Consider the following 19,493-nt stretch of genomic DNA (forward strand, 5'->3'; position numbering starts at 1 on the left):
CAGAGATGACCTGATGCGGAGAAAAGACATTTTCGTGACACGAATACGCTTTATGAGCACTCTGCACATTATATGCAATGTTAAGAAACCATTACGTATTTCTGCCGTTGCATTACTGTGTAATATCAACGCTTCTCAACTCTGCACAAAATAATGATCCCTCCGTCGTTAACCTTCTTCAGTTTTGCTTTGCCAATAAAAAGTTTATTGCATACTGCAGAGCCCGCTGAAATGCCACACACCTGACAACAAGGAATTCCTCGCACTGGGTACACTTGGCGACACCTCATATTTCTCACAACAAACCGGCGACATTAAACCCCCTTTTGCGAAGTACCCTTTCGCTCGGCATCACAGCTTCCCAAATAACAGCCTTCGAACCTGTCATTCTCCAACGCTCCTGCACTTCATTCAAACCTCTTCCCCGGGCTTCCCTTCGCATCCCTCTCCTCCACATCCCTACTCCCCCTCCACCGTGGCCCCGTAATGCGCATAGATCGTCTCCACCCCGGACGGGTCGAAGCTTCCACCTCCAATGGCGGAGCTGTCAGGAGCTGCCAGCCACAACGACGGGTCAGCCTGAAGATCCCAGACTATCCTCATTTCCCTTTTGCACTCCATCCTAGCCTCGTTTTTTCCCTTTTCGGAACTGTCGTCTGTAAACGTTTCTCGTCTGCAAACCGAGCGGAAACATTGCCGTAAAGCTGCAGGATGAACGACAGACTTTCTGCGAGGTGTTGGACGGTGCTTGGATTGTGCGGTGACTTAGGACTAAGTGTGCTGTGATCGTGTGGTGGTGGTCGTGTGTTGCACAAACAAATTTTTAAAAAAAGTGATCATTGTTTAGCGTGGAAGTGGTGAATATGGCGGAACGTCGCGCGTGTCGATCTTTCGGAGTCGAACTCTGGGTGTGGATTGTTGTTGCAGTCTTGGCAACAGTTCTTCGTGTTGGCGGGGCTATCAAGATAGGTGAGTGGAAAGTGGCATCTTGTTTTGCATTCCTTTTGCATCCCGCGTGAGCGGGGTGCAGAGGATGCAGTCCAGCGCGCATGAGAGAAGCAACACGGTGTTGTAAAAGGGAGAGGTGGAAGAAATGATGCAATAAGGATGCGGGAGCAGCAGGAGTTGGGATGGAGACCGCGCCCAAAGAAGGGGCGCACCAGGTATATATAACGCACGATTATTCGGTCACGACCGAAATGAAGATTGAGCAATAAGCGAGAATGACGAAATGCGTGATATTTACTCGCGAGACATATTAGTGTTGTTTAAGTCGGCGATGTAGTATAATGTAGCTATGCTTCGAAGTGTACGTTCGCAATAACATAGTTGCCGTTTCGATAACTGCGATATTTTTCAGATCTGTTTTAGATAAAATCATCTGAGCATTGAGACGTTGAAGTTCTTACAACGATTTTGCAAAGCCTAAAGAGGAAGAAGGAGCGCTACGATAAGCGACTACCCGAAAAGATATGCCAAGGGGAAAGAGACGCTGTCCTCTTTACCTTCGACATCACCCCCTCTCATATTTAGAGCTTGTTATTGTCACCAAACCCCAGACCCGTCGAAAGCAGCGCTGACTGCCGAAACGTCGACCCCCGTCCCTAAGTGTTAATAAACTCCCCGTAGCGTATGCCTTTAAGCTCTTTGTCGTCATCTGATTTTTCCCACTCATTTCATTCTCGTGGTCAACCGCTCTCTTAGGCTTTTTAATTATATATATATATATATATATATATATATATATATATATATAATGAGGGGGAAAAGCCATTAAAGAAACAAGTAAATGACACTAGACGTATTTGAAATTAAAAATTACAGGTTAAGATGGCTTCTATATATATATATATATCATTTCTCATGGTGTCTGGCATATTATTTCGTAAGCTGCCTCCACAGAAGACGGTCGCGTAAAACCTAATAACAAGCACCGTTTCTTCGCTACACCACCTCATATGCATATCACTTTCCGCGAGAAAATCGAGACCCCGCATCTTTCAATTTCGGCCCAAAAAAGAAGAAGAAGAAGAAGAAGAACCGCCTGGCGATACCAGCATCGCAGACGACCTTCTTACCATATTCATTCTTCTACGCGCCTCTTCTATATCTTTTTCACTTTCCCACTTGATTATCGCAAATTTCTTTCGTCCCGTAAGCGATATATTATACAATCTGCGGGAGGCTCGATCAAAAACAGTCGCATCCCCACGTTCGAAGTGAGGCTGGGTTGACCGCCCCTTTTTAAAATCGATTCCAGCTGTAAATCGATTCACAGGAGGGCGGCGAAGCTAACTCTCTCAGTTTATCCCAACACGTTTAATTTGCCGAGTGCACGTGGAAAGACCTTGTGATGATTGACCAAAGTGACCTATTAGGTTCGAGCGAGATGCTTCGGTGTGTTTTTGTGTGAAGTTGTCCGTGCTCTGTCTGTACTCAAGCGAAAGAGACCTCTCCTTAGTAGGACCGTTGAGACAGGGAGTATTTCTGTACATTAGTTATAAACAGGATCTGACTTTTTCGGGTTAAACGCGATCCCTCCTGATTATTCCCCCGATTCGGGTTAAACCCGATTTCACCTCGAATTCCAATCACATATCACACTGTGTCATGTATCACGTACACCACTTAGTAGCAGACCGTGGGCATGCCTCATGTAAATATTAGCTGAGTGCAGCCATAAACTATGCGAAGCACATTTGACGTTACAACATGACGTGCTGGTCACTTTAATTGCGAGGAATGAATGTTTTGACAAATATACGCTCATCTAAATGCGAGCCCCTTGCTGGAGGGAAATATAAAAACCAGAAAAAGTCATACCCTAGCAAAAAGATGTCCGAAAGTGCTGGAGTCAGTTCTGCCGGAGTGTTTGTAGAGGCATGGACTTGTATTCTACGCCTGATGAAAACCATTATTCTACTGGAATGAGAATGTGTGGCCAATTTGGTATTCCTCCACTACAGGAGTTGTAATTGGTGCAAATCAACCACATCGGGTTGTGTCAGCCTTCCGTGACGTCATCCAGTATGCCAATCAACACGTTCCGGGGGACCGCTATAAAGTGACTCCTCTCACAACTAGGGTACTCGACAATGACACCTTCAACGTTACCAACGACGGTAAGGCACCTCCTACGTATTTATTAACAAATACAGAAAACTTTTCACTTGTTCATTTACGGTTTCTTGAGTGTGTTTGTGTGTTTTTCTGCACAAAAATGCGGGGCGTATGTTCCCCGGCAATTATTTCGGCATTCTCTCGATCGGCGGTGCCATGTCGCAAGTCGGCTTCACCTCACACTTGCAAGCGTTAGGCGAAGTGCACCTTACAGGATTGATATGCAAACAACAAGTCGATTTCACCTCATGCATGCAAACGTAAAGCGCATGCAAATAGGAATAGTAAAGCATGCAAATTGCAAGTTGGCTTCACCTCACGCTTGCAAGCGTTGGGCGAAGCACGCTTTGCATGATTGACATGCAAACAGGAAGTCGGCTTCACCTCACACTTGTAAGAGTTAGGCAAAACTCGCTTTACAGGATCAACATGCAAATAGCAAGTCGGCTTCACCTCACGCTTGTAAGCGCAAAGCAAAGCACACTTCACGAGATTGCCATGCACATATCAAGCCGGCTTCACCGCACGCTTGCAAGCGATGTGCAAAGCAAGCTCTACAGGATTGACATGCGAACAGCAAGTCGGTTTCACCTGATGCTTGCAAGCGTTTGTTGAAGCCGACTTGCAAAACGCCAAACAAAAAAAACAAAAAAATGCCACTATTTCTTCATCAAATCGAATATTGCTTATTATTTTTCGAAATCATATTCCGGATCAAAAGGGTGCTCTGACTAAACGTACTTTATGACACAATCGCAGCATGCGCCCACATCAGCGAAGGTGCTGCCATCATTGTATCTCCCGACGCTGGCACCGTTCACGAGGCCCTATCGGCAGTCTCGGAAAAATTGCACGCACCTCTGGTGAGCACTACTGTACGGCGTACGCCGTCATCTCGAAGCACGCGGTACAGCCTCACCCTGAGACCCCACGCGCACGGTGCCCTTGCAGCATTGGTGCTCAAGAACCGCTGGCCTCGGGTTTACTACATCTATGACTCGACTGACGGTGAGATAATTATTTTTTCGTCCAGATTGAATTGAAGCAGCTTCTCTTATTTGCCAATGTCAATAGACATTACGCACGTTGGGCTAATACTCAACTCAAGATACATTTGAGTTGGGTGAACGAAATTGCGCCTCTTAAACGGATCTGGGGTATTGCATAGTAAACACGCAATCACATGGATCAGGTATTCACAATATGACGGTGTGAATTCTAATAATATATATTGCTTGCGTTTGTCTTGTGTCGTCGAACTTCGTTTGAAGACCAGGATAAACTTGGCAATTGTTGTCAACAATGGTACGTCACGTATCGACCAAAAAATACAATGCGAATGTGTCAAAAGAGAGTCATAATAAAATTTTTCATTTAGTACGATGTAACACTTTAAGTCTCTTGCGCTCGCCTCCGAAAACGCTTTCTTTCATTTAACCTTCAGTGCTGACGCGGACATCTTGTCACTCGACAGAGAGCAATCTGACAATAACGCATTGCACGCAGGGCTGGACCGTCTTCAAGAAATCCTGGCGTCGTTACCAACCGATCACCATCTGGACGTGCAGCACGTTAAGCGCGTTCGAGGAGAACGCAAGGCCATCGAGTTCCTGCAAGAACAGGAAGATCTCGAATGGGATACCGAGAAAGTTATTTTCCTCGATTGCCAATTGGACACGGCACGAAAGGTCATCCAACATGCTTACCGAAGAAAGAGGGCCTACTACACGTTCGTCTATACGCGATACGTTAGTACCACTTCCTACGCTTTACTATCTTTCTTCAAATATAGTTGCTGCCGTTTTTCAAGCGCACGCGCGAAAAAAAAAAACGTTTATTTACAAATTCTTACTATGATCGTAAGAGAAATCGATTTGTGCACTTCGCAGAAAGGAACTTAGTGATTGGTTATACAGCAGAAAGGATAACATTACTATAGAAATGTCAACCGAAGCGTTAGAATATAATAATAACAATAATAATAATTCGTGGCTTTACGTGACGAGACCACTATAATCATGATCGACGGTTAGAAGATGTAACAGTCTCAACTTTCCATTGCAGCGATTAGAATGTTTTTTTCCTCCCATGACTTACATGATCAACGCCATACGATCCAGCATTGCAGTCCGATAATTGATGTTTCTTTTTCTGTGTGCACCATACCATACTCTAGTATCCATGACCGTATATCTGGTGCCGGTACATAGGAATTTTTTTACACATCTCCGGTATAAGTGTCGTATCCTACGGCACACATCTTCATGGTGTACGTGTCACACTATACAGAAGGGTATATTCTACAAAGAGCGCTTTTCAAAGAGCATATTTCTCAGGCCGGGTGTACGTCCAGGTATGTGTTCCATTTAAAACACTATTGCAGAGGGGTGTTTGGCGAACACCACTCTCAACACTGTTATTACACCCCTGAGTAGAGCCCGCGGAATGAAAATCTTGTTTGTTTTACACGCTGAAAGGCGTATATGTAGTTATGCGGCATACTTCCCACAGTTCATTGCTTCACGACTGTACATCCGTCGTCCTCGCACACCAGAAACAGCAGCTTCTTATTCTGCAACACGACCTTTCAGACTATGCCAGCGCATTGGAAGGACGTTCAAACTTACGACGCTAGTAAAATAGTTGCCATGAAGATAATCGAAGATAATGCAGAGAGCCGTCGGAGCATGATCAAAGCAGCCAGTCCAGATTCCTTTTACGGCTCTTCAGAAGAGTTGACGGTAAGATTTCCGCCGCCACTTCATATTTGAACTCTTTGCTCTCTTCGAATCCCTACTAACTTTTCGCTTTGTACATTTCTAGGAAGAAGAAGCTCTTGTGTACGATGCGGGTGACGTAATCAAAGACGCACTAACGCGCCTGGCAAGCGAGCGACCAAACTTGGTCGGGGAACTGCTCCAGAGGAGCGGCTTCACTCAGACTACTCAGTGCTACAGCACGCCACTTATTCCATTCAAGCATGGGCAAGTTATTGCGGATATGCTGAAAAAGGTAAGAGTCATCGTAAGCATATCTTCGCCATTGATTACTCGGCGTTGCCTGGCAACGACTAGCAAATGTATTCATCCTTTCCTTGTCGTGACTCCTTGTTTAGGGACTAGTATTTTGATAGTTGTAGTCCATGCAGTTCCTTTGAAAATGTTAGAGTGAGCCAAGTCCGTGTGACTGGACTTCCACTTTGATTTGACCTTTTATAGACATCGGTCAACGGCACAACAGGACGGGTCATGTTTGATAACAGAGGAAGAAGGACGGGATTTACGATAGACATCTTGGAGTTAACGTCGAAACAGAAGATGGAAAAGGTTCGGTATTTTGCCGTTACGTGCGTGAAGACGTTTACGTAAATGAAATTGTCGTTGCCAGGTGGGACATTGGTCAGAGCAGCAGGGCATTGTTCAGTACGAGTCACCAAGGCCGCATTATCCCACGCGACCTACGACTATCGGCAAGAAATTGATAGTAACAACGATACTGGTATGGAAGTGTATTCAATTATTTTCTTCCGCCCAACTGAAGGAACGTCAAAGTCAACGTCTTTAATTATCTTCAGGAACCGCCATTCCTAATGTACAAGAATCCAAACGATACGAGTGACAATGAAGACAATCTAGAAGGATATTGCAAGGACCTCATCGATAAGGTCATGAAATCAATTGGACAAGACTACACAATCCGAATAGTTAAGGATAACAAGTACGGGTCAAAGGATAAATCCGTGCAGTCCGGTTGGAATGGCATGGTCGGCGAACTGCTCAGAAAGGCAAGTTAAAAGAAGCGGGACTCCCTGCTGTGAACGTTCGCTTCACCTAATCCACAAAACCTTTATGTCCTTTCAGGATGCAGACGTCGCGATAGCGCCGTTGACCATCACATCGGAACGGAGCAAAGCGGTCTATTTCACGGAACCTTTCATGCGAGCGGGATACAGCGTTCTCCAGAAGACGCCAGACAAGGAACCATTCTCAATATTTACGTTGTTCTCTTTCTTGCGCCCCCTCTCTCTGGAGATCTGGCTGTGCCTCCTAGGAGCATACGTGGGTGTCGCCCTGGTCTTGTTCGCTGTAAACCGCATCAACCTCGCTGTGGCAACACCGCCTCAGACTCCTCCGGGAGCCTGTAATCATCTCTACAACAGTCTCTGGTACTCACTCGGAGCGTTCATGGCTGAAGAATGTAACAACTTCAGACCGAAGTAAGTCGATACGCGTCCCCTGTCTATGTCACTGAAATCGTAAGGGGCTGTGCTGTCTGGGGTTTTTCCTGGGTTTTCCTCAGACGCTGTCAGACATATGTCGGCATGCACAGTTCCCTTGGAAGTCGGCCCAGGACGCACATTCCCCCAGAGCGTTAGTCGTGACGCTGCCCACTTCTGTGAGGCCGACAGCGGCGAGTTCTTTCAGCAGTACCACCTAGAGGATAAACCGGGATAAAGAGAAAGGGGGAAAGCAAAAGATTTGTACGGGCGGTGAAGCTTTCTGCCAATGTTCAAGTCCGGGAGCAGCCATGCTAGATACGGTCACAGCGCTCCAGCGCACATAAAAAAACAACTTTATTTTATGATGGTGATTGGGGAGTTTCCCCCCCAGAATTCTGATACTATCTATTCCAATCCACGCCTATTCCGTCTTCTAGGAGATATTGCGAAGCCGTTCGTAACACATTCGCAATGCCGTATCTATCACGACGGCTCAGCTGTTAGGATGTCCCTATTCGCGACCTTGGTTTCTAGGTATTATGAGAGCTCCATGGCATATGTACACTAAGCAGAGGTCGACCTGGAAAGGATCCTTACCATGTCTCTAGAAAGTGAATATTTTGAATTTCACCTGGAAACAAGGTACTATACGGCTCAGGGTTGTTCATAGGGACCGCTCTTGGCCCGCTTCGAGGCGCCCTCTGCCGTAGACGTGTTATGTACCGGGTGACGGGACCTAATGGGATGCATGGAACTCTTTAGGTCCGTCGGAAGTCGCATCATCAGTTGCGGATGGTGGTTCTTTGTGCTTGTGATGCTGTCCATGTACACGGCGCAATTATGGGTGAACCAGCCGTTTAAGACGGCAGCTCCTGCCTTGAGCACAGTTAAGGACTTGGCTCTCCAAGACCAAGTGGAGTACGGTTTGCTCAGGGACTCCGCTCTTGAAGACTTCTTTAAGGTTGGTCTCATTATGAAATGCATCTTGAACGTTCCCTTTAATGTCCCTGTTCTTTAATTGCAGCGGTCGAAAGATCCTGTCTACTCTCGCATGTGGGAATCGATGCTGTCTTTCAACAATTCTTTGGTCTCTTCAGTCGAGGACGGTATTCAGAAAGTGCGAAGTGCAGGTGACCGTTATGCCTTCGTCGTTGACTCAAAGATGGCGAAGTACGCGACAGCGCAAGATCCGTGCGATGTTTCTCTGCTCGGCGAGCCTTTCCAATTGGGTGGCTACGGAATTGCAACATCGCACAAGTTCTCCTTACGGCAAGTACATTGCTTTCTCTCAAGAACTGTTTCGAAACAGAATGTGAGCGGTGATGTTTATATCAGCTGATCTGACTGCGCGTCTTATTCTTTCAATTTAGGAAGGCACTCGATGTAACCGTGGGTCGTCTTCAAGAGGACGAGTACCTGTCTATGCTCGAAGAAAAGTGGTTCAAGAACGAAAAATGCAAAGCAGCTGAAAAGACCGTAAGTTATATTGATCGCGTAACATGATGGCAAATGCACATGGTGAAAAACATAGTATAGTGTAGACTGTAGTGTAGCTTACGGCGCGCGACAATCATTTAACATGTTTCTTTGAATTGATAAAGATTTTTTTAAGCGTGCATTCGTATTGTATTATGCACCATGCACTACGAGAGCAATCCGGTACGCGCCCGCTGGACGCGTGCGGGGTATAACGAGCCCTTGTCAACATAGAGACGAAGAACGAAAACCAGGAGACGCTTCATGACCATCTAGACTTACTGGTGTCTCTTCCCATTTAGGACATCCTTCCGGCACCTCTGGATGTGATTCAAGTCGGCGGATGGTTCGTGATCCTCGGTGGCGGTCTCCTCATAGCTATTGCCGTGGCCATCACCGAGGTGTGGTGTAAAAAGCCAAAGAAGCCCAAGAAACCGAAAGAGCCCAAAGAGCCAAAGCCGAAGAAAGAGAAGAAGAAGAAAGAAAAAGAGGACGATAAGATCAAGGCATGTTCAAAAAAAAATTAAATTCTGTATGATACAACGGTGAAGCGCAAACGGGGACAAGGACTGACAGACAGACGGAACGAGCGCTCTGTCAGTTCATTGTCCCCATTTCCGCTTTATCGTCGCAGTACCAACAGACCCAAATATTTACTCTCTCGAAGTACCGTGCTTTACGCTGCGTAACCAGCAATGGCGAGCAGGCCATTCGAATTCACTGTTACTGTAACAGCTTACAGCCCGCAGAACCCAAGGTAATTTCACAACCACATCGGCACGGCAGTCGGCACACTGTTGGACCTGTTCTATACGTAATATTTGCGAACATACTGGCGTTTTGCGCAAATCGTCATTGACATTTCAGCGCCCTCTACAGGGCACACTGTTGACGTGCCACTAATTTGCGCCATCGCACGTTGCAGGAGGAAGGCGTTGAAACCCAGCTCCTGCACCACAGCAACCCCAGGAGTTCCCCGTACGAACACATCACCGAAGGACCCATGATGATGGGCTGTACTGAAGAAACCATCGAAGAAGTCGGCGAGGAAGAAGAGGAAGACGTCGTCAAGGTCCCTATTGCCGATGTGGAGAACCTCACAGACAGCGAGAACCTCACCGACTCCAAGGACATCACGCGCGACGTCACCGCCGACCGGATAGAACCCCTGGCGGTCAACCCTCTGGAGAACCACCCAGAGATCAAGTCCATAGACCACAGCCCCGTAGAGTCGCCGAGGGGGGGCTACGAAAGTTCGGAAGTTTAATAAGGCAAAAATATCTACAAGGTGCCACCGGGTGGCCAAGATGTCCTGGACTCTGGCGTCTTCTTCAGCTTGCGTAGTCCACCCGTTCTCTGCAGCCGCCTTCCTGATTTCTCTCTCTCTCTCTTTTTTTCCCCCGCCCCCCGCTTTCATAACATATAACGTGATCAACAGCTCTAGGCCGTGCAGACCGTACCGGGGTCGGTATTTGCATAGCATGTTCACTCCTTGTTGTGTGCTCATATAATGTACCTAATATAGAGAATGTTGTGATCGTCCTTCGACAACCACTGTGTGAAAACTTTCGGGGATTACTCGGTGTGTACATACGACCTTCTTATGAATGTGTTTGACACTGATCTAAATGTAACGCCGCTTAGTAAGTGGTCCTAAATGTTCCGAACGGTAAATTATACATACATATACTTGCGGTCTGTACAAACTGGTGATTCAATGGTGGATGAATTCTTGCTTGCGTGTCGTCTTAACGCTATCCTCATCAGCCTCGAAAATGGTTAGAAGACACTTTGACTTCATTCGGGAAATATTTTGTTCAGACATTGTAGAACGCGGATGGTTTTTACGCGCAAGAAGAACTGCGACGGCTTATCGAGTGTGGACTTAGCTTCAATGCAGATACTGCAAGCAGGATACCGGTATTGCCTGCATTCCTACTGTGCAATACCTTAGGGAAACTGAAAATAACAGCGATAGATTCAAAGCGCGCTGCTGCAGCTACGATGGTGCTCCCTGCACATGCCAGAGCCGACTACTGCAGTACTGTAGAATTCGGCTCTGACATGCAGTTCGGTAAAAAAAAGAGCACATAGCGAATGTCCCGATGTGTCTCGAAGAAGTCAACCAAGCTGAGGAAGGCTGCGGATGAAAGTGAAGCAGAAGGACCCTGCAGGGGGCTTTATTGCAGCAAGGCTTAGCGAGCCATTCCATATTTATTTTCTTAATTCTTATTTCTGGGCATATACAAAAATGATAAGGCAGACAATGATAACAATTTCCTTTGTCTCTTATTTGGCGGGACATCGTAAAAAAGGAAACAGGTTCTTTAGCTTCCTAGCTTTTTTCGTAGCGAGCGTTGCCCTCCAAGTCGCAGTATCTATAAAGTAATGGCAAAGCAATGATTGATGAACCGACACTGCCAAGTCTTTTTACACTCTACCCATATCTGCATCTTAAATGATTGCGTCCCTAGTCATAAAAACGCCCATGTGTTTGCAGCCGCTGAGCTATACATAGAAAAAGTTTCGGATGAAATTGTACTTTGTTTTTCCGAAAAAAAAAAGTGTTTTGTACCGTGCACTAGACACAACTTATGCACAATTGATGCTGCTTTCGTCTGATCTCAACTTTAGCTCAAGTGCGTCTACCTTAGTGTTCCTACACTCTTAAAACAGAACATCACTCCATAACAGGCTCGTGGCCAACCATCGTCCGAAACAACATCCTCGCTGAAAATGGGAGGCACACATTTTTGTGACACTTATGCAGTTACGTGAATTGTCACAAAAGGGCGTAGGCCCCGTGCTCTCGACAAATAAGGAGTAATGACGGTATCATTCTGTGCAATAGTTGGTCTTCAGTATGTTATGTGGTGAAGTCCTCTTTCAAGGGTGTACGGCGCTTTACGGTTCTCTAGAAATCTCACTGCATAACGACTATGTATACAACATGTTTCCTTTCTTTTGTCTTTTTTTGTTATTTCTCGCGTTAACCAATTTCTAAGTGTCTTTGTGAGAGAATGTGTCATTTTTGTCGTGACAAACATCCCGCTTAGCTATGTACGCAAAAAAAAAAAAAAAAAAAAAAAACAGCATTAGGGGTTTCAGGTCAATGCATACTGCTATTCATGTTACAATTTGATACGGAACTTTCACGTTAATCAAATCCATCTTAAACAACCGTAAATTAAAAGTCACGTTGTGTGTCATGTGTCACGAGCTAAACGGGATGTAGATAAATGCGGATAACTATATTACAAACCGTTTCATCTTGCTCAAGCATGTCTATAAGCTGCTTTACGTGTGGTTGTGTACAGTGATGCTGTCTATACTTGGCGCATGGTCACGTGTAACATTGTATTCTCCTTTCAAGACGTGAAAGGGCAGTTTTAAGGATCGACCGTTATGTTTTGAAGTCACGGGTCCAAAGTGAACTTGCAGGCGTTCATTCTTTAAGGCACACTTAGTGGTATGACCGCTAAGGAAAGAGAGTAGGAGTAGGGCTACACAAGTGGGCAATTCGTTCGAATATTCCAATAAATTGTAGTCGTAGAAAAATAATTTGGCCGCCATTAAGCAGTGTAAGCGCTATTTAAAAAGGGTTGGAGTAGGAGTTGGAATTAGGAAAGAAAAATATGGAGATGGTGGCTCCTACAAAATACAGTAAAACGCAAAAACGGGTCATTTTTAGGTTTCTGTTGCTTTGATGAGTTCCCTAAAGGTACCGAGCAAATCTAATGAAACTTTAATTTAGTAGGATTCAAATTTAAACGCGATACTGCAGGGAAGCGCCACACGAGGTGGAGGCAATGTATCAACGCTTTAACAGCGTGTTAATTGAAATTAATTGAAATAAAATCAATCGATTGAAGTGAAACGAAACTGATTAGGGGCGAACCCCAGTAACAAATAAACAAACGAAAATATTACTATTCCACACAAATATCAACGTAAGATTCCAAAGCCGCAATCAAACGTACTTCACAAAGATCTTTAATGCCGCATAGTTGTATCTTGATTTACTTTAGTAACTTTTAATAATAGTAATTTACTTAACCCCAGGCGTTTCAATCACTGAGTCAATCTTGCACGGAGGTTAAAAGACTACAGATGAAGTTTAGTGGGCATCTAGTTATACGAAGTATTTCCGTGCGTTAGCGTCCATAACTTTAACCCTTCTTGCCGCTTCAGGTGTGTTTTTCTACGCTATATTATACTTCTCGAAGGAGATTTTCCGTTTGCTGCAAAGTATCACGTACGCCCCCTCCGTGTTACTATGTCAGTGTGACTGTGTCATGTATGCACTTTTTGGAAATCAGTTGTACGGTCTGGTTCTGCGTTCATTTAGTCATATAGGGTAGTCCTACTCGAATCCCGTAACTTGCTGCGGTGTACATTGCGTCGCTGAAGGATGTAGTTGACACAGTAATGTGTAGCTCGCTCGCCTGTTATAGGCTTGAAACATCGCAAGTATCAAATTCTACGTTATCAGTATAGTATTTTATTGTTGAAGCTATTAGTTAATAAGCACGACCAAATAATTTAATATATACCGCGTTATAAAATGCAAAAATATTTTAGGAATATCTGTACGATATAAGGACTCGCCGAATTTTACGGGAGAAGGGAAACGGGAGGAAAAAAAAACTGCATTTAAGAGCAGCACGAAAGTAACCTTAAAAATCTGTTAGCTGCGTCTTCGTGGAATAACAACGGAAAAACGTATTTGATGATGATAATGACAAAGTGTAATCAACGCGTTGAGATCCCGCACACTAAATAGTGCACAAGATGAAACAAATGGAACGGCAGCAGCTTTATCTAACGGCTCACAGTTTGAATACGGTGTTTAGACGTGGCATCCATACCAGTGTCTATATACGATATTTTATGTGTAAATAGGGTACACACCCGTGCGACTGTGCCATTTTATCGAGTGATAAAAACTTTTGTAATCGTTGGTTTTCGCTGTACATTTATACCTGGTACCAATTTTACAAATAAACGCTCCGCAAGACCCCTCGCGTCAGCTGTTACTCTTCACACTAACTTTGATCTTCACACTTGGATCGCCGTCGTATACAGAAGACCCAAGGGATAAGCTGTGGTACAGCTCGGGACAAAAGTTTACGGAACACCAGGGTGTCGCATCTCTCCGTTGGGGCGATCCCCTAGCGGCAAACAGGAGCGCGCACACGTATTGAGAGATGGGTAGAATAGTCCGTCATCCGTTCGTTATTCGGTCTCTTCCTTGTAGTTATAACAGGGGGTCGCTCCGATGAAGAAATACGCCAGTGCCGTGTTCCGTAACCTTTTGTCCCAAGCTGTACTAACATAACTAAATCCCTAGTCTACATCGCACTAGGCCCAGCTTGTGTATGTAAACCATTGACACGGTATTTGGTGGTGGTGGTGGTGGTATTTGGATTTCATTTCCTGAGGTTCTTCTCATTGTTGCCAATGACAGTTGGACTTGACTGGCTGCCAATGGCAGATGAACTTGACTGGACATCAATGGTGCAACGCGAGGATGTTGGCCAAAGCGAGCTCCCATCCTTACGAAAGGTAAGCATGTTGTACTGAACTATGCCGGACAGCTGACGGGCAGGTGTGTTGTACCGCACCCAAGAAGGATGCCCCCCCCCCCCCCGCCTACGGTTCACGCACGCCAACTGACTATAATTACGGCTGCCGTGAGCACGACAGACAACAATCCAACAGAATCGCATCCTCTGAGAACGAGCACGGCCCTTGTCATGACCATAACTTGTATAGCTACGTCCGTTCATGCGGATGGTGGTCAAAAACATGAATGCGGCTAACAACAACAACACCATCAACAACGGTAACCATAACATAGGCACAATGGCTCGCGCGCGATAGCCGAAGTTGCGCGAGAAACGTTGGAAGCTTATGGTCAAGATGGCTCAGCTTGTTCAAAGCGAGCCTTGTGACCAAAGGTCCTAAGAACCCCCAAAAAGAGGTAAGTTCACCCACATACGCACGACGAACGTGAAAAACGCTACCACGACGCCGTTCAATTTTGCCGCGAAAATGGCGCTGGACTGCAGAAGCGCGCCAAACCATGGCACAGCTGACATTGCATGTTTTGTTGTAACGGGACATATTAGATAGATTATGCTTTGTGAGAGCACAAGGACACATTGTGATGGATTAGTGATGTCAGAGGCAGGCTGAGGAAGGCAAGAAACCGTGAGGCAAGGGAATATAACAGACAGTACTTCCTGCTGTGAGTGGGAGGGTGCTTACGTGAACAAGGACCATGTTTCCCCCTTTCAAAGCTCCGAATTATGCATGAAGACAATATCCTTTGCGCCATAGAAATCGTGTCAGTGGTAACCGTTTAGTGAGCCAATATTTCCTTCCCTCCTTTGTTTACAAATTGTACGTCGACGATGTGTACTAATGCCATGTAGCAGAAGTGCTGCTCAGCAGACCACAACCCGAGGAACCTCATCATGACGTTGGTAGACAGACTGAAACCGAAACAAATCGAAAGGAGAGGGCTGGGTTCCACGAATGGGCACTTGTTCGCTGCCTCCTACTGAAAGAAAAGTAGGACCAAAGGTCGCGTTCCTTTCAGGGACCATCGTAATCCCCTCAAGACCGTGGCTTTCGGGCGCGACCTTGTTTGCCCCTAGCGTCGAGCGTAGTTCAACTCCTCCAAATTGGTGGCGCTGTCGAACACTATGACGTCATTTGTTTACAACGAGGGAGAGGTCTTTTACGTCGCGTGTAGTGGTCCTATATTCTTTGCAACAACTTCCATGTGATGGGATGCAGCAGTTTCATAATTCTCACTGCATAAGCAGCACTACTATTCCATTGGAGCCATAGCTGACAAGCTTGCATTAAGGTATTTGATATGCCGTTGACAGCTGAGGCTCCGGGCACGGCCGTGATGGCGTCCCGCGGCCCCGGAGGCCCGTCGAGGACCCTGGTGTCTCTGGTCGTGGACGACCAGGTCTTCCAGGTGGAGCGGGACCTGCTCATAAAGAACAGTCCGTTCTTCAGGAGAACATTAGAGAAACAAGAAAACAGACACAAAAGCAAGGTAAGCTAGACATCGCCGCGTACTGCGGCTCTGTCTGTACCACACAACATTTAAACACTGCAGGTGAAGCTATCCGGGATATCTGCAGCAACATTCAGTTGCCTTATCGAATACATGAAGACCGGAAAACTCCACGTAACGCAAGGGAATGCTTCCGACATTTTCAACGCGGCTTTTCGTCTCAACATGTCGGATGTTGTCAAGAGATGCATTCAGGTGGGTAACGACAGTTGAACAGGTCTGGGAGCCGATCACTTTTGGCGTAGCTACCACGACTTAGGCTCTCGGTTGAGATAATGATTACCTACGTGCCTCGCATTACGATTCACTTCTGCTTTGTTATTAAAGGCACATTAACAATGGAATTTAATTAATGGAACATCAATAGCTCCCGTGTCATTCCAGTATCTACGCCATTAACAATGTCACCAATCGCAAGGCAAAGGGACAAGGCCACTGAGGATTCCACAACCCAGCCGGCGCGCTGCTAGACATTTTCCTCTAAGTTCTTAACAGTCAATAGAAAAAAAAGGTCGCTCTTAGTTTTTAACGGAGTTTTCACATCATCGTGCCTTCAACCTCGTAACTTTCTCACCAGAAAGTACTCTGAGTATCTCCATTAAGGAGGAATCGAAATGAAGGACATCCACTCAAGGGTCTGCTGCCCAAAAGTTGGCGCCACTGGTTGCCATAGGTGGAACTGTGTCGTTCTAACTGTGCGCACAATGTTGTGCAGTTGGAAACGGAAACAACCCCAATGGGACAGCAAATTCTGATGTATTCAGCGGCGCGGAGGCTTAACCTTTCACACGAAGAACGACGTGCCTACAACTTCTTGGTTTCGCACTTCATATCCGTCGTAGCCACCAAGGAATTCCTGGAAATGGACTTCGACGACCTCATGCAGCTCATGTCAGCGGACACGATTGGGTGCCATTGGTGAGGGTTCTCTTAACCACACGCTAAGCGCAAGGAGCGAATGGAATATTAATGGTTATAACGCTTTATATGACGAGATTGAACATTTTGTCGTGGCACCCATCGCATCTCCTATCGTGGGGGTTGTGGTTAATGTCGAGGCTACCGTACTGCAGCCGAGGGTAAGGCTCGGTTTTATTTATTTAAAAAAAAAAAACACAAGGCATTGCAGCCAAAGGAAATACTGCGGTACAGGGTCAGTAGCGCATGCTAGTGGAGACTCCTGCGACACACAGTTAAAAAACATCAACGTTGAAGCGGTAACTGAAATACTAAACAATTTTCAAGTATTTTGATGAGGCAAGTATATGCTGTCTCAACTTCGCGGCGAAACAATGACTAGTTTTCACATCGAACGGTAAGGCATTCCACAGTCTCGTACCAAAGCACACAGTCAAACGGGTTCCATATGCATTCTTTGGCCTATACAAAATGTAATCTTGTAAAGCAACACTTCGATTGCTCCTGTTGCATTTTTTAAATATAGAGCTATTGTAGGGCACATTTGTCGTTACAATAGAAAAGACAAGCAAGGTACATCTTTCACGAATCAGATCGGGAAAAGGCAAAATACTCAATTCACTGAACAACCCAACGCATGAGGTTCGACTATTAGAGAATGTTATTAATCTGACAGCTCTCTTTTGTAGTTTAAATAGACGCTCAAGGTATGTTGTAAATGCATTGCCCCATGAGGTAACACAGTAAGTCAAGTGACACTGGACCAGCACTACGTATCTCATATAAGTTATTAGCCAGCAAAGCTTTGCAATACAAAGAGGGTTTAGCTCGTGTCACTTTGCTGGAACGGCATCAACGACAACAGGTCTATAGCACACTTGATCTGTCGCACTACGGCGATACAAGTCCTACAGCTCCGCGTAGAGATTCAACGTGTGCGCTTTGGAAAGGTCTCTTGACGCCCTCTTTCATTTCATGTTTATTAACCTGAGAGTGTCCTGGAATCATTACCAACTGGATGACTAAATTTCTTAACGAGCTTTTGATTATTTTATTTCATTCGATTAATTAAACCGAAAGTGACCAATTGTCACCAGCGGCACGGCCGAGCGGGGTAAGGCATCCTGCGGGCTAAGGCAAGGTCGTACTGAAGACTGGGAGGTAGTGGGTTCGAATCCTACCACCGCACTTTCCAGACAAATGTTGGCACAGTTCCCTTCGAAGTCGGCCCAGGACGCACACTAACCCCCCCCCCCACACACACGCACACTCCTTCCTGCTGTCCTCTCTCCATCTGTCCACGTCTGTACGCCGTTCATAGCCACAGTTGCTTCGCGCCGCTAACACGGAACACAAAAAAGATCAATTATTTAAGTAACATGCAACCCGTCTTTCTTTAGGAACCGTCTTCATATCGACAATGACCGTTCAACGAATCACTGTGGATATCAAAATGCAACGCCCCGTATTTTCTTCCAGTGAGGGCGAGATATTCGAAGCTGCCATGCGCTGGCTGAACTACGCTCCGGAAGAGCGCCATCCCTACGCGGAAGACGTGATGACCTCGATACGATTCAACGGTTTGAACCCCAGCGAGCTGCATCAATGCCTCGAATACCCCGGAGTTAACGAAATGGTTGGTGTACGAAAGCAAATACTGCGAGCTCTCAGGTAAGGATACTTTCCACTGTGGTGTCGTAGCGGCCACAGGTCTTTACTCGGGCTACCAAGAGAGCTCGCTGCTTTATATCAGTGGGGATCGTCGCAGCTTTTGCCATTATGACATCATGAATGTGTTGCCGTTGTGCCAAAAAGCTCCGAGAGCTGTGTGTAGAGCTGGGACGCGCCCTTATTCTGCTTCTTTCCTCGTCAGCACGTGGCTCGAAAACGAAAATAATGCGGACGGTGTGAATGTTGGGATCACAGCTGCGCAAAGACAGTACGCGCCGCTACAGGAACCATCTAACGTAAGTACTGGTTGCGTCAATTTTCGAGTGAGATTGCACCTCAGGCTAAATGAAAGCCTTCTTTTTAACGTTTAAGCGAGCATGGAAGGCATCGCGAACATATATCCATTCATCACGTGATATGAACACACAACATTTAGGAGCAGTCACGCAAAATATGATAAAAGCGATAAAATACCCCAGTGCAGGGGACAAAGAAAAAGGGGCGAACACAAGAAGCACTGAGTGACTGACAAAGCAGGGTCTATTTGCAATAGATACATGCTTAAATACACGAAACATCGCCGCTCCCACGACCTCTATTGGTAGACGAGGTTTTCACAAACAATTGCGACAATCCTTATCAACACACTTAAAGCCAAAACACGAATCCATAAACCTTTATCCATAAACCTTTATCTTTCCAGAAATGGGTTCGTGTGGGTCTATGGGCTCGTGTGACAAAATTCAGGAATTGCACGAGGTGACCATGTCAGCGCTGTGACTAAATTCAGAGTGCACTTAAGTGGAACCGGGCGCGCTAACGCTTTTGTTGTGTGGAGTTGCTGGCGCAGTTGCTTCTGCGCCATGCATAAAGTAAATTATACAGCTAACAGTTTTCAACGACCAGAAGATATTATGAGGAACATCCAAATGTCCGGGTTGTCCACTGCTTCTCTGCCATTTTTTTTTAAATGTTTTACAGCATTGCATTTTG

The 19,493-nt window shown here is 45.8% G+C and overlaps 2 protein-coding genes across 2 annotated transcripts in view; both read left to right on the forward strand.

Annotated features, from left to right (window-relative positions):
- Window positions 1–529: 529 nt before the first annotated feature.
- Window positions 530–13,821, forward strand: LOC135395938 (glutamate receptor 3-like). Its single transcript, XM_064627023.1, has 15 exons — window positions 530–969; window positions 2,967–3,122; window positions 3,880–4,128; window positions 4,627–4,868; window positions 5,712–5,861; window positions 5,944–6,132; window positions 6,339–6,446; window positions 6,508–6,618; window positions 6,695–6,904; window positions 6,981–7,336; window positions 8,102–8,300; window positions 8,364–8,608; window positions 8,710–8,815; window positions 9,118–9,321; window positions 9,741–13,821. Exons 1-15 carry the CDS (start codon window positions 864–866, stop codon window positions 10,080–10,082), a joined length of 2,973 nt encoding a protein of 990 aa, XP_064483093.1. The 5' UTR covers window positions 530–863; the 3' UTR covers window positions 10,083–13,821.
- An 874-nt stretch (window positions 13,822–14,695) lies between these two features.
- Window positions 14,696–19,493, forward strand: part of LOC135394819 (uncharacterized) — a 38,197-nt gene continuing 33,399 nt past the window's right edge. Inside the window, exons 1-6 of the mRNA XM_064625829.1 lie at window positions 14,696–14,798; window positions 15,715–15,890; window positions 15,954–16,106; window positions 16,627–16,829; window positions 18,309–18,500; window positions 18,703–18,796. Coding sequence (XP_064481899.1) covers window positions 15,738–15,890; window positions 15,954–16,106; window positions 16,627–16,829; window positions 18,309–18,500; window positions 18,703–18,796 — 795 coding nt within the window. The 5' untranslated portion in view covers window positions 14,696–14,798; window positions 15,715–15,737. The remainder of the gene's footprint in view (window positions 14,799–15,714; window positions 15,891–15,953; window positions 16,107–16,626; window positions 16,830–18,308; window positions 18,501–18,702; window positions 18,797–19,493) is intronic.

The sequence above is a fragment of the Ornithodoros turicata genome, chromosome 5, assembly GCF_037126465.1.
Source record: "Ornithodoros turicata isolate Travis chromosome 5, ASM3712646v1, whole genome shotgun sequence".
In the NCBI taxonomy this organism is placed as follows: Eukaryota; Metazoa; Arthropoda; class Arachnida; order Ixodida; family Argasidae; genus Ornithodoros; species Ornithodoros turicata.